The sequence below is a fragment of the Aquarana catesbeiana genome, linkage group LG01, assembly GCF_042186555.1.
Source record: "Aquarana catesbeiana isolate 2022-GZ linkage group LG01, ASM4218655v1, whole genome shotgun sequence".
Taxonomy (NCBI): domain Eukaryota; kingdom Metazoa; phylum Chordata; class Amphibia; order Anura; family Ranidae; genus Aquarana; species Aquarana catesbeiana.
In genome coordinates, this window is record NC_133324.1 from 546,873,593 (window position 1) to 546,889,623 (window position 16,031).

The 16,031-nt window shown below is 42.7% G+C and overlaps 1 protein-coding gene across 14 annotated transcripts in view; it reads left to right on the forward strand.

Annotated features, from left to right (window-relative positions):
* Positions 1–16,031, forward strand: part of UNC13A (unc-13 homolog A) — a 359,756-nt gene that overhangs the window by 73,440 nt on the left and 270,285 nt on the right. For all 14 annotated transcript variants that reach the window (XM_073595327.1, XM_073595322.1, XM_073595338.1 and 11 more), the window contains exons 3-4: positions 9,638–9,737; positions 9,821–9,938. In XM_073595327.1, coding sequence (XP_073451428.1) covers positions 9,638–9,737; positions 9,821–9,938 — 218 coding nt within the window. The remainder of the gene's footprint in view (positions 1–9,637; positions 9,738–9,820; positions 9,939–16,031) is intronic.

The following is a 16,031-nucleotide window of genomic DNA, read 5'->3' on the forward strand; positions in this document are numbered from 1 at the left end:
CGTGGTTTGGATTACTTAGTAATATTTATCCACAATATCTCCCAGGAAATATATAAAGACTATTCCTGGTTTGTTTGATTCTGGACTGTGTATATTAATTGAAATAGCTAGGCAAATTGGCCTCTGTTTCACGTTCTTCAATGTAGGAGCCAAACAGTCTGCTACTGAAGTCTCCTGCTATAGTCTATTGCCTACTAGGCTGAGGAGGGGGGAGATTACTATTTATAGTCAATTGTGCTAATTGGAACACCTTTTGTCTCTCCTAGCAAACCCTTGGGGGATGTGTTTACACTTGTAACAATGTGTATTGTACTTTAGTAGTTTGATGCTGGCAAGTCTGACCTGAAGTGGGGATATCTGATTAATCACAACATTGTGTGGGTGGGCGGGCATTGAGTCACCTAGGCTGGGTTAAGTGACGAGTTAATTAGCTTTTGTTAATTTATGTTCTTGGTTACAGTTTGTATTGTTGGGGTAATATGATCAGAAGGGGGGGGGGGGGTGTCCTCCTGTGGTATATATTTGGTGAGTTTGTTCAAATAAACATTCCATGTTCCTACAAGCTAGTGTTGTACGTGCGGCTATAATATCTGATCTCTGATATTTAGACTGGAGGAGGCTGTATACTGACCGAAGCACTCAAGCAGGGTGCGACAGGGTTTGCATTCCATGCACTGGTGTTTCTCATTCTATGCCTTTTTGAAGTTGAAGGAACTCTCAGATTCTGATAGATTACAGTTATAATATTGCTGTCATGATATAATGCTATATAATCTATATTGTTATTATAATTTTAAAGTAGACCTATATGCTGTGTTTAATCAGCTGAAGTTATATAAATGTAACCAGATGCATTTCTCAACTGTGCATGGTCATTTATTACTGCTTTGGGTAATAGTACCATGGGTGGTATTTTTCACATATTGCTATTGTTTGTGAAACTTATAGCGTTTCATATTTACTATAGCAGGGTGCCGCATAGTCTTTTACCACCCTTGTTTTATTTATTTGAATTGAAGCAAGAAAATCAACATCACAGTGAGGAAACTAGCATCTGCAAAATAAGAAGTCAGCAGTAGCAGCATCTATATTTGTAAAGTAAATGTTTTCTTTAAAGCATTATCCAGGCTATAACATTTGTTCTTGACTAAAGTACCAACCTGAAAAGGACCCTGCTCTCATCTTATGATTAACTCAGTCATCTCCTACTGTTAAATGACATTTTAACTGATGTAATCAGTAACTGGAGTCAGAATCAGCTAACACAGTAATAGTGATCTTGGGTGCACCCTGCACTAATAGCTCTTTAATGGATGAGTTTACGCATGCCTAATAAGGGGTACCCTGGAAGTTGACTAAAGTACATGGTACCTGATCAGTCTATAGCAGCTGGCTTTTGGTAGGGCCCTTCTGTAGGTGGTGCACTGTCCATATAAGAGTGTGGGTGGTGAGTGACAGATAACTTGCTATGTAAGAGCAGTCCAATTAGCATTAGCTATGTGTGGCAAGAGTTCAGGATGCGTACTTCAGCTCACCACTCATGGCAGACAGCAGATCTGATCCAGGCACTTGGCAATTAGCTGTTTCTGAAGTCTCAGTCCTCATGATCGGTTCCTTCCTGGTTTGCCCAGCCTGCAGGCACACATGGCAACAGGTCCCTTCAGATTCAGGTTTTGGCGCTGTGGAATAACACCCTTGTATGGGCACAGACATTCCAGCATTGGGTCTGCACTTTTACAGGTACACACACACACACACACAAAAGGACCACAGTAGTTCAGTTTCTTAGCTGTCTGGGGTGTATGGACACTCCAGGAAGCACGCGCCCACTCCTTGCTCCAGCCTTAGACTTCCTGAGTCTTGGTAAGTTTGCCTAGGAAAAGTTTAGATCTCGACTAATATGCAGGGATTGTGGGTCCTGTAGTTATTTAGCAATTCGCTTGGATTACACAGGGCCCCTTTAAGACTACACTTCCCAGCATCCTCTTGTGCCTGTATGCAAGTCCTCTCCCCGTCCTTGACTTGTACCAGTTCTTCTGCTCCCTGGGACTGTGGCTGCCAGGAGGGAGGGGAAAAGGAGCAAGCAGGAGATTACACAGAGCGATTCCACAGCGATGGTGAGAAAGTGAATAGAAAGAGCCAGCTGCTGCACTTTTGTCCCTCTCTGCAGTGGCATCAGGGGGCAAGCTGGAAGTCTACACAGCCAGCAGCATAGAAAAGAGGAGAACTGGCATTGATGCCTGCAGCCTCTCTCTCTATAAGGCCCCTTTCACACGATAAGCGTGCTGGGATCTGCCTGTCCGTTTTTCAGGCGGATCCGAGCGGGCCACCCATTGACTCCTATGGGCAGGTGGATGTCAGCGGAGATGTGTCTGCTGACACCCGTCTGCCATCCGATCCACTAAAGACAGATATATAGCGATACGTTCACCATCTGCCTGGCAGATTGGATGGGATCTGATGAAAATAGACATGCTGTCCGCTTTTATCCGATCTCCCCATAGAAATCAGCGGGGCTCTGACAGGTGCTCAGTAAGCAGAAACATACCTGTCATCCGCCGCCTCAGCGTATAGATCAACAAAGCGATCTCCCGCTGAGCTAGTGAAAGGGGCCTAACAGAGGCACAGTGGCAGGGGGACACGGGGAGTGAGTGGGTGGACACATAACTGGTGGCACATGGCTACACACTCCTCCCCACCAAACAACCCTTTGATCCCACAAAGGAGAGACTGAGTTCAGCACCATGTAAAAGCCCATAACCTGGTACACAAACAGTTGGCATTTACATTGGAATCTAACAAGGGAATCTCCCACTATTTGTCAGAGGGAGAGGGGTTGCCTTGCACATAGACCATTGATATCGGTAGCATCCACCAAGATGTGTCAGGGGGTTCTGGAAATCTGTGGTATAGATGGCTTCTTCAGAACTCTCACCCAGAGGGATTGCCATTTTTTCCTCCACTCCTTTCTGATGACCACTCTCCAGCAGATTCTTCTCCCAGCCCTGGGGATGATTAGGAAGTCTCTATTTCATTTGAATCCAGTGGAGTTGGCAGGTTTTCCTTGACTGTGGTATGAATTCTGGGGCTTTAGGCCTGAGGATCTCTGATTCAGTCTCTGCAGGAGGATGAGGTGGAGTGGAATCCAGCCAGCCCATGTAAACCTCCTTATTCTCAATGCTTTCTCCTTCATCCATGTCTGGTGATGGAGGCTGTGGCTGGGTCACTGGATCTCACCTGGAAGAGGATGGACTGTGCAATGGCATCTCAGTCCTTTCAGGCACCCTGATGGCTTTACCTAGAGAAAGCAGATGGTTTTGATGCCAAGTCATCAGAGGCCCTATCCTCCCATCAGGAGGCATTTGGTGAACAGGAAAGTTGGACAACTGTTTGCAGACAACATATTGCTGGGAACTGCACCAGTCAGCTATCTTATGCTTCCCAGTGGGTCCCAGGTTTCATAGCAACAATTTGTCTCCCAGCTGAAGATCATGAACCCCAACTTTCAGATCATAATTCTTTTTGTTCAGCTGCCCTCTGGCATCCAAAGCTTCTCAAGATTTCACGTAAGCCATCTTTAGCTCTTACAGAGGCTTTGAGTTGTAGCTCCCTGCCATTTATAGAGGTGCCGAAAGCAAGATCCACTGACAGACGGGCTTCCCTCCGGAACATGAGTCTGTAAGGGGAATAGCTATTCGTATAATTTTCTGTGCTATTGTAGTCATGCAAAACAGCAGAGATGTGCCTGCTCCAATGTTGCTTTCTTTCTGTGGAGAGAGTCCTCAACATTACATGAGTTTGGTTAAAGCTTTCTGGCTGTGGATCCACTTGAGGGTGATATGGCGTTGTTCTTGATTTCTGGATGCCTAACATGTCAAGCAGTTGTTTAAAGAGACTGCTTTCAAAGTCTCTTTATTGATCTGAATAAGTTCTCTGAGGCAGTCCATAATGCCCAAAGAGCTTTTTTACCAAGACCTAGGCTACTGTTGATGAAATTGGCAAAATTGTCTGTCAACACCAGGACATTCCCCTGTCCACTAAAGTCGGATTCTAGGCATAAGAAATCAATGCACATCAACTCCATGGGCCCTTGGCTTTGGAGGTGGCCCATTGAGGCAGCTCTGGACAGCAGTGGCTTAGGCAGGAGTGGCAGTAGTGCTCGACTTTGACCCGCATACAAAGCCAGTAGAAATGGCCTCTCACTAGTTTGAAAGTCCTTTCGGCCCATCGTGGAGGGCAGTCAATACTGTTTTCCTATGCTTCTTCAGCAGGAACAGTTAACACTTGTCTTCAGGATCGTCCAAGGGGCCCCCTTGGACGATCTCCCACTTTATAGGGCTTTCAGGGTCATACTGCAAAAAGGGTCTTCCAGCTGGTTCTTTCTCAAGTCCTTCTTAGAGAGTTTGGGTAGGCCCCCCATCCCTTATTTGAGTGCAGTTAAAGTGCAGTCCCAGTGCTCAGAAATTTGACACCGAGCTTGCTGATGTCAGTTGAGTCCAATCTTCCAAAATAGTTTCAGGGCCATAAGGCCTTCTTGACAGGGCATCAGCATCTCTAAGCATCTTGGGCGATACTTAAAGCTAAAGCAGAAACCAGACAGAGTGGCCAACCATCTGTGCCCTGTAGCATCTAACTTGTCTGTGGTGAGAATGTATGTGAGTGGGTTATTATTAGTTTTGACCACAAATCCTGCACCATAAAAGTAGTCTTTGAATTTATCCACTACAGCCCCTTTCAAGGAAATTAACTTTAGGTTGTGGGTGGAATAGTTCTTCTCGGCAGTGCTGAAGCTTCGGCTCACATAGGCAACAGGTCATAGGTGTCTGTCATGCTTTTGGTATAATACGCCAACTAGCCCATCTTGCCTAGCATTGACGTGCAGTCCACAGGGCTTGGTTGGATCAGCATAGGCTAGAACAGAGGCACACATAAGGCTCCTCTTCAGCTGATGGAAGGCTTGCTCGCACTGATCAATCTATTGATCCTGAATTGACTCTCGGGGCCCTTTGGCTTGTTTAGATGGACTAGGTAAGCCTGTGACGTCTTCCTCACCTTCACTCTTCAACAACTCTTTGAGTGGCCAGGCTATCTTACAAATCCCTCAACGAGTCTTCGGTAGTATGAGAAGAACCCCAAAATTAGCTCAACTCAGTCACATTGGCAGGTCTTGGCCAGGAGGTGACAGCACCTTGGGGTCAGTGGCCACTCCCTCAGCAGAGACAACATGTTCAAGGTGACTGATTCATCCCCTAATCATGAAGTCTCTTCAGGACCTTCTCCAGATTTTCCTAGTGCTCTTCCAGGGTTCTGCTGAAGACAATGATATTGTCTAGGTACACCAGCACTCCATTCAGGTTCAAGTCCTCTACTGTATTCTGCATCAATTGCTGGAAGGTTGCTAGGGCCCCCGATAGCCCTTTAGGCACTCTGTTGAATTTGAAGAACCTTAGAGGAGTGATAAAAGCTGTCTTCTCTCTATCTTCAGGGTGCATGGAGATCTGATAGTACCCACTTTTAGGTTCAGCATACTGAGCCACTTCATCCCCGACAAGCCGTAATGCATCTTCTATACTTGGATGCACAACCTCAGGGAAATGTTTTTTTTTTTTTGTTTGCGCCACCACAATGGACTTTTTGAATCTCTTCAACTCTGTCAGTTACTCACAGTGATCTTCTAGATCACTCAGTAGAATATGATGCGCTCTTTCACTAGTTTGTCTTTCTGAAGGTGAATTCTGTGTTGAGCATTCTTTGCACACCCCACATTAAATTCACTCTTCAAAAACATCTCCTGCTATCTCAGAAGCTATCTCAGAGTTTTGGCTCTTCCATTCCCTTCAGGAATGAGTGGGGTATTGTGTGGGTAGAATCTCATCTTTTGCTCCCCCACCAAATCAGAGGGCGAGACTGGGGTAGTGTCAGAAACCATGAATCAGACTGAGACAGAAGTACAGTTAAATCTCATTTGTTTAATAATAATAAAAAAGGTAAACAGAGTAAACGTACTCAAAACATAGCCAGAGTTCAGGAACTGGAATGGATAGTCAGACAAGCCAGAGATGAGCATAGTAGAACAGCAAGCAGGATCTGGAGCCACAAGGAATCTCAGCCAAGCAAGTCTTTAACGGGAACACAGGAGAGCATCTCTAGAGATGTGACCAAGGCAGAGATGATCTGGGCTGGACGGCTTAAGTAGGCAGGACTGACGAGCAGGATATCATCAACAGGTGAGTCACTGTGGAGAAAAAGGAGCTGACAATTAGCCGACAGATGCGCGGCCAGCTCAGAGAAGGAAGGGCTGAGCCCAGCCCTGACAGGTAGCTAGATTCACTTGTTCTAGAAGCATAGGCACGTAATTTTACTTGCAAGTCAGTAATGTTGCAAACACTGAAAAAAAAATATATATATATTGACTCGCACTAGAAGTGAAATTATTAAGACTGGTGATTGCAGCTGCTGTACACAAAGTGCTATACACTTGGCAAAATGAAAAAAAAATATGATTACAGCGCTCACAATAATGTAAACATCATAAACAGATCTAATAATCAGTGAAAAAAATGTCCATATATATTGTGCAAATGTGCTCCAATCAATAAAGTGCAGTTGTGTTTCAAACTTCAAGGTACATCACACACCCCTCCTGTTTCCCCACTCACCAAAAGGAATGGACCCCTAGCTTTTCAGTCCAGGGGTCATTCAGGCTAGAACGTTGGCCATGAATGGCAATTCATAGAAGGGTCCAATGAAGATCTCCCCCCAATCGTGATGGTCATAGGTAGATATTGGCAACAAAAAGGAAAGAATGGACTAATAGTGAAGTACAATTTGGCAGGATTTTATTGCGCAAAGGTGGTAAGGTACTTACAGAATAGAAAAATTGGTATTGCATGAGGTATTGCAGTGGTAGAAAAACAAGGAAACACTGCATCCAGCACGCGTTCCACCGAAACCAGAAGTGACATTGTTTGGACTCGAAAACTGGAAATTGCATCAACGCGTTTCACTCTCCCACATGGCGCCATAAAGGACTCCACACGTCATCAAGGACCATATTGCCTAGGCTCCTGGACCCAGATGTATAGTGGGTGTAGATGGACTGCTGGCATGATGGGAGAAGGCCCTGCTAACTTGTCAGTGATTTTGCTTGGAGCAGCTGGGACAGCAGGCCTTGCAGTCTGTATTCGCACCCTTTCTCAGTTGACTTTCATTTTTGCTGGTGTCTAGATGTAGCTTTAGGAGATTGGTGTGCATTGTTTTTCTTGGGACTGCCTACTCAAAGTCAAAGAGGGTGAGTTAAACAGTCACTCAAATACACCAGGGGGTGCATTTGTGAGGCTTTGGACCACTGCTGTTATTTCCTAGTGTCATTAGGTTTAAAGCTAGCTGTTGTAGATGGGCACCCAGTTTGCTCCTTCACTGGGGCCCTCTGAAGTTATCCACCGGTTTCCCAGATAGCAACTTCTGCAGGACCTTTGGAGCTTCTGCAGTAATGTCAGGCAAAGTCTCTCTTGTTGTGTATTGTGCCCTGAAGTGTGCAACCTCTCCACAGCTGTAGCATCTATTCCCCCCGAAAAGGGCAGCACGGTATTTGACTTGGCTTCTTCTGGCGCCTTTCTTCCTGAAGTCAAAGCAACCACTGCCTGTTTCACATCATAGAGAGATTTCTGTAGGTTCACTTGGGTTTCCATCATATTATTGTATGAATCTTGAGCCGCGCCTGCACCTTCTGGGCCAGCAGATTTGGCGTTTTTGGATCGGATGGTGCTTGGGATGTAGCCTTTTTAGACGGCTCAGCGTCTGACTCATTATTATCCTCTGAGACGTAGTCTCCCATCTGAGTAGGCACATGAGGACCTTCTCTTTCTTGGGTGCCTCTATTGGCTTGGCGTTGGAATCTCAATATTTCTCCTTCAGCAGAGCTTCTTATTACCGTCACCAACTCTGGGTAGGTGCAAGTAGTTCTGTAGTTCTCCTTTCTGAAGAAACTTGAGAATAATAGGATGATTTGGGTGGGCTTCTTGTATAATTTGGTCCAGCCAGACCCTGTCAGCAGCTTCAGGATTCTGTGGATCTATCCCTTTCTTTTGGCTGATCTGGTGCAGCATCTTGTCCACTTGGGTAGAGTTGTAGTCAGAGAGTTTCTCCCATCTATGTTGGTGGGATCTGGGTATGTTTCAGATCTGAAAGTTTCTCTACTCTCCTCAACACAAAATACAGTGCCTCAATGTAGTCTAAGGCTACACAGTCCTGTTACATAGTTAAGCTAGCACTTCTTCTGGTCCCCTCATATTCTCGCTGATTCTCTGGTTCTTTTGGGCTTCTGGGATGTTCTATTCCTCTAATGCTTGAGATGTTTGATCTATCCAGGTTTCAAAGTCCTCCTTTAGTAAATCAACCCCATGGTAATTAAAAATGCTGATTTTCAGCATCCTGCCTTTCCATTACTAATTTTGTATTCCTTTGCAATTTGCTTTTCAACTAGGCAATTTCACTACTGGAGGGAAGATCCAGTTTCCTAGAATTACCACAGATCCCCATCCTTCCTGCCATATATAGCCCTTTCCTCTTTTAGGAGTGTGTAATTACTGTCAGTCCTTGCCCAGCTCCTCCATCTCTCCCCTCACTACATAACCTTTCATGCAGCTGCTGGGGAGAAGGGCAGTATTATAGAGCGTCACTTGAGGGACTACTTTGAGTCTGCCAGCAGCAGCCTCAGACCTTTTGGATGTGTACACAAGGGAGGCATTTAAAAATTTTTAAAAATTCAATGCGCATATATTCTCATGGGAAGATTGTTGAAAATATTGGTCTGTTCACAAGTTCTCTTTATTCACAGTTTACTGTACTTGTGACATTCAACATCTGTTCACCAGCTGACCCATTCACCTGGTACATATTCTTGTTATAATTAAGGTGATTATGAATTTATAATGCCACCTGAATGTCATTAAATGCACTTGAGGGAGTAAAACTAAAGAATTCAATAAAAAAAAAAAAAGAGAGAATGTGGATTAGGCTTAAAGGCTGGCTATTAGGCTGGAATGTGGAGTATATGATGGCAAGTAGGATGTACAGGCAGAGGAGTGTGGAGTGTATGACGGCAGGTAGGATGTACAGGGAGAGAAGTGCAGAGTATATGACGGCAGGTAGGATGCACAGGGAGACAGGTGCAGAGTATATGACGACAGGTAGGATGTACAGGGAGAGGAATGTGGAGTATATGATGGCAGGTAGGATGTACAGGCAGAGGAGTGTGGAGTGTATGACGGCAGGTAGGATGTACAGGTAGAGGAGTTCAGAGTATATGATGGCAGGTAGGGTGTACAGGCAGAGGAGCGTGGAGTGTATGACGGCAGGTAGGATGTACAGGGAGACAAGTGCAGAGTATATGATGGCAGGTAGGATGTACAGGGAGATGAGTGCGTGGTATATGACGGCAGGTAGGATGTACAGGCAGAGGAGTGTGGAGTGTATGACGGCAGGTAGGATGTACAGGGAGATGAGTGCAGAGTATATGATGGCAGGTAGGGCATGTAGTACCCATACAACTTGTATACCCCTGGTGTACATAATTTGACTTTGCCACTTTTATAATGGGATTGCTGAAATAATTGTGTGTTTCTTTTTTTGACAGAAAAGTTTAATGCTTATGTAACCTTAAAAGTACAAAATGTGAAGAGCACAACTATTGCAGTCAGGGGCAACTTGCCCTGTTGGGAGCAAGACTTTATGTTGTGAGTAAAGAGCAGCAATTCCTAACCTGATCATCAGTTGTGTCAGACATCATAAAGTAAAGTTACGTTCTGTTTTTTTGCAGTGAGATTAACAGACTGGATTTAGGATTGACGGTGGAAGTCTGGAATAAAGGACTCATTTGGGACACAATGCTAGGGACTGTATGGATTCCATTAGGAACCATTCGACAGTCCAATGAGGTAAGCATGATAGACCTTAAATATTAGAAAAAAGTTGGTCAAAATGCGCAAAGACTAGCTGCATCTGACTGATGTAGCTGCTGTTTGGTTGACAATTTTTCCACCTGGCTTTGAAGGATGTTGGGTGGGAGGGTGGCGACAGGGCCACACACTAATCAAATTTCGACTGATTCAACAGGAACCAGAGGCAATTTGCACAGTGTATGGTCATCTTTAAATTGGTAAGTTAACTGGGAAATACATTTGTAAAACAAAAAAAAAACTTTTTTTGCTAGGTTATATCAGGTAAACCCCTAAGGGTAGCTTGAAGTCCTACAGGGACCACTTGGTATACCCTTGCACTAGAATTGATTAAAGTTCTTTTAATTTTCAGTACCGTAAATCAGGGTGGATAAAAATCGATGTTTTTTTTTTTAATTTGAAAAAATTTGATTTTTTTAATTTAAATATGATTTTTTTAATTTAAATTGGAATTTTTGGATTTTTATCAAATTTAGCTTGATAAAATGCTTTTGGAGTAAAGATAGGCTTCTATTTAAGATACATTAATAATTTAGTTTATTCAGCATGAAATGGAGCTTAGTTATATAGCATAAGGCTGTATATTCTGCAATATTTACATTTTTGGTAAACTCATTCAATGAATCCAAGCTCTGCAAGCTGAGATAACATGCACTGCATTGAAGCATTCACACAATGTCACAGTAACCATGAGATAAAACAAAGTTCAGGAATATTCCTTTATCCCATTTTTTTGCAAATTTATGTACACTACAAAGTGTATGATTGTTTGAAGAGAAATGCATCTGTACCAGGCTCTAAGTGTGAGGAGGAAGGGCAAGCAGTAAAAATAAAATTCAAGATTCCAACTACCAGCAAGTCCTTACATTTAAAGAGCACCTGTCATTTCAGATCCATCATGGCAGCGCCTGTTAGCGGGCATCCACTCACCTGCTGCCGCCACATACCACACCTTGTTGTGTCACTGCCGCATCACCACCTGTCCTATTAAAGTGAATGGGACTGTCGGTGAGTCAACAGCAGGTCAGAGGGAGAGCTGCTGCGGGCCAGAGATGACAGTTGCTCTTTAAAAATTATGATTTAAATTGAGTTGATTTAAATCAAGCCTTTTTATTAGTGATTTAAATCAACTCCACCCTGCTGTAAATATAAGTAAACTCATTGGCTACTTTATGAGGTATACTTAATATACCTATTTAGCACAGAGTAGAACTCCCTTTTTTTCCTGCCTGTAGAAGCAGCTCAATGTTTTCTTATGTGTCCATGTACAATAGGACATTTAGAGGCATATTTTAAGCTCAGCGTTTCTGCTTCATACACACGATGAGAATATCGGACAAACGATCCTCACACGTGAAGTCGCACTGACCTGCGGCTTTTAAATCGTGCGATTTCAAGTGAAGTCGCACGATTTCAAAGTTGATTTCGGTGACAATAGGGATGTCTTTTCTTACCATTTGCATACAAAGTGAAAGCAGCTTACATGGTTTAATGATAACTGTTGCTACTATGCAGTGATTGGAGAAACAGCTAACGGAAACTGAAGAAAGCTGTATTTTAGTGGGTTTCTTACCTCTGTCTATCTAGTTGAAGAAAATGAAGTTTGAGAGCTCGCTTATATACCCTGAAGCATGGGAAACAGATAGCCAGAACAGATAGTTCACTAGCATTTGGGGACATCTTCAGAGTTGCTGGCATTTAAAGATTCAAACCAACAGTTTGGGTGCTATAGGGTGCTATAGGGTGCTATATGCAACACATGATAAGCATTTAAAGGAAAAGGCGATCACTGTATAGAATAATTCGTAACTCATAAACAGCATATTTCAATGTTAAAATATTATATACATCTATCTTTTATATTTTAGATCTAAATTTAGAATCTAAGACAACATTAAAAAAAAAAAGCTTCAAACAATACATGTGAATCAATATTGACCCCCTGAGTGACACCCCATCATCTAGTGCAATTCCTTTGGGATCTTACTTTTAGCAGTGCTGGATTTAGACCTTGGGCCTTGGGCACTTCAAGTTTGGGACCCCTGAACATAGCAATTAAATTATATGACAGGATTCAGGACACGGAAAAAACCCACTGGTTAGGAGTTGACTTCATTACTACACTCGGTGCAAGACTCATAAGGAAGAATGGTCATCTACTCGTTGCCAATTTTGTTTACACTCTGCTATGTCATTCTGGCTGAATTCCCATCCAGGGCCACACCTGTCTTTAATTCAACCAATCTCAAAATTCTGTGTAAAACTTGCAGTTTTACCCTCTTCGAGATTGCGTAGTGTCTGATTCGCCCCTTGACCCAAACAGGGACAAGCGGGGTAGTGAGCTTCTCTCTCATGTTTTTACTGAGATAAATTGATGCTGGTCATTAATTTCACTCCAACACGATGGGGTTGGGCCTGTTGTCTGGTACTTTCCAAAATTTGTTTAACTTTTCCCTTGTCCCAACGACTTGTATCTCGTAATAGTAAAATAATATGAGAAGTTGAAATGTAAAACATCTGCCAGAGGACCCCATCCCTTTATTTTCCTTTGAAGTCAGGCTCAACTGTTCCATATCCTGACAACCACACATCTTTAATTCATTAAATAATAACATTTATTTTAAAATTTTATATATATATATATATATATATATATATATATATATATATATATATATATATTTTTTTTTATAAAGGAAGTCTCGGCCCCCCTCTGTAATTTAGGCCTCATTTAGACATGTTTGCACCCAATGACTAACCCTTAAGCTGCAAAGTAAGTTAGAACCTTTGTCAAGTTTTTTTTACCTCCTCTATTTGTTACATAGTTACATAGTAGGTGAGGTCGAAAACAGACACAAGTCCATCAAGTCCAACCTATGTATGTGATTATATGTCAGTATTATCTTGTATATCCCTGTATGTTGTGGTCGTTCAGGTGCTTATCTAATAGTTTCTTGAAACTATTGATGCCCCCCGCTGAGATCACCACCTGTGGAAGGGAATTCCACATCCTTGCTGCTCTTACAGTAAAGAACCCTCTATGTAGTTTAAGGTTAAACCTCTTTTCTTCTAATTTTAATGAGTGGCCACGAGTCTTGTTAAACTCCCTTCCGCGAAAAAGTTTTATCTCTATTGTGGGGTTACCAGTACAGTATTTGTAAATTGAAATCATGTCCCCTGTTAAGCATCTCTTCTCCAGAGAGAATAAGTTCAGTGCTCACAACCTTTCCTCATAACTAATATCCTCCAGACCCTTTATTAGCTTTATTGCTCTTCTTTGTACTCGCTCCATTTCCAGTACATCTTTCCTGAGGACTGGTGCCCAGAACTGGACAGCTTACTTTAGGTGCGGCCGGACCAGAGTCTTGTAGAGCGGGAGAATTATCGTTTTATCTCTGGAGTTGATCCCCTTTTTAATGCATGCCAATATTCTGTTTGCTTTGTTAGCAGCAGCTTGGCATTGCATGCCATTTCTGAGCCTATCATCTACTAGGACCCCCAGGTCTTTTTCCATCCTGGATTCCTCCAGAGGTTCTCCCCCCCAGTGTATAGATTTTATTCATATTTTTGCCACCCAAATGTATTATTTTAAATTTTTCTACATTGAACCTCATTTTCCATGTAGTCACCCACCCCATTAATTTGTTCAGATCTTTTTGCAAGGTTTCCACATCCTGCGGAGAAGTCATTGCCCTGCTTAGCTTAGTATTGTCCGCAAATACAGAGATTGAACTGTTTACCCCATCCTCCAGGTCAGTTATGAACAAATTAAACAGAATTGGTCCCAGCACAGAACCCTGGGGGACCCCACTACCCACCCCTGACCATTCCGAGTACTTCCCATTTATCACCACCCTCTGACACCCTTGTAGCCAGTTTTCAATCCATGTACTCACCCTATGGTCCATGCTAACGGATCTTATTTTGTACAGTAAACGTTTATGGGGAACTGTGTCAAATGCTTTTGCAAAATCCAGGTACACCACGTCTACAGGCCTTCCTTTATCTAGATGGCAACTCACCTCCTCATAGAAGGTTAATAGATTGGTTTGGCAAGAACGATTCTTCATGAATCCATGCTGATTACTGCTAATGATACCGCTCTCATTACTAAAATCTTGTATATAGTCCCTTATCATCCCCTTCAAGAGTTTACATACTATTGATGTTAGGCTAACTTGTCTGTAATTCCCAGGTATGTATTTTGGGCCCTTTTTAAATATTGGTGCTACATTGGCTTTTCTCCAATTACCTGGTACCAGTTTCCAGTCAGTAGACTGTCAGTAAAAATTAGGGACAATGGTCTGGCAATTATTTGACTAAGTACTCTCGGGTGCAAGCCATCTGGTCCCAGTGATTTATTAATGTTAAGTTTCCCAAGTCTAATTTTAATTCTGTCCTCTGTTAACCATGGAGGTGCTTCCTGTGATGTGTCATGAGGATTAACAGTGCAGTTTTGGTTACTGAAGCCCCCCGATTCGCTTGTGAAGACTGAGGAGAAGAATAAATTCAATATCTTCGCCATCTCCCCATCCTTTGTAACCAGTTGTCCTTCCTCATTCTTTATGGGGCCAATATGGTCTGTCCTCCCTTTTTTACAGTTTACATACTTAAAGAATTTCTTGGGATTTTTTTTGCTCTCCTCCGCTATGTGTCTTTCATGTTCTGTCTTAGCCGTCCTTATTGCACCCTTACATTTCTTGTTGCATTCTTTATAAAGTCTGAATGCTGATGATCCCTGAACCTTGTATTTTTTTTGAAGGCCTTCTCCTTTGCTTTTATATGCATTTTTACATTGGAGTTAACCCATCCAGGACTTTTGTTTGCTCTTTTAAATTTATTACCCAATGGGATACATTAGCTAATGCTCTTATTTAATATGCTCTTAAAGCAAACCCATCTCTCATCCGTGTTTTTTGTTCCTAAGATTTTATCCCAATTTATGCCTTCTAGCAAGATTCGTAGTTTAGGGAAGTTGGCTCTTTTGAAATTTAGTGTCTTTGTATTCCCCTTATGTTTCCTATTTGTGTGATTTATACTGAAGCCAATTGACCTGTGATCGCTGTTACCTTAATTGCCCCATATTTCCACATCCGTGATCAGGTCTGTATTGTTGGTAATTAGTAGATTCAGTAACGCTTTATTTCTAGTTGGTGCGTCTACCATCTGACCCATAAAATTGTCCTGCAAGACACTTAGGAAATGGCGAGCCTTAGATGAATGTGTGCTTCCCTCCACCCAGTCTATGTCTGGATAATTAAAATCCCCCATTATGATAACACTTCCCATCCTTGCTGCTGTTCTTCTGACCATTGTAATTGAGACAGAAAGTAATGGGAAATCCTAAATATTACAGTTGTTACTAGAGCAAGAGGTGAGGGTAAATCTTCTAATTGGGATACCTGTGCTAGTGACAGATGTCTAAGGCTGGGCTCACAGCAGGAGTCCGGTGCATCCCTGTTTACCATTTTAGGTCTAATTTCGTCTGAATTTTTGTCTGGATTCGGACCTGAAACGGACCAGAAGATGCACAGGACTCCTGTGGAATTAGCTCGGGAGCCACTCCAGAGATGTGTGAACCAGCTCCATAGAGTGTCAGTCACAATCTCCTGACATGCAAATTGGATGCGGGGAAGCCGCATCTAATTCACAATAGTGTGAACCCAGCCTTAGTGAGGAAGTGTCTTCACTTTCTGGTTATTTTCTCTCACTTCCAGATGCATAATGGGGCCACGAATTAAGGAAAATCTCCCAAATAGGACATAGCTAAAAAAAAATTTGACAAAGTGTTTAACCCTTTCCCACTGTAACCAAAACAAATGAAGTTTTTTTTCTATGTATGCATAGTAAAAGTGGGATGCTCACTGGATCCCACCAGGTGATTGCAGGTGGCTCCACTCTACACAGATACATATATGTCTGCTTCCCATGTGGCCAGCTATAGATAGCTGGGCACCAGCATGAGCTTGGATTCCTTTTCACAGTCATCACAGACACTTCTAATCTTGTCGCAGTTGATTTTCAAAACATAGTTACATAGTTAGGTTGAAAAAAGACACAAGTCCATCAAGT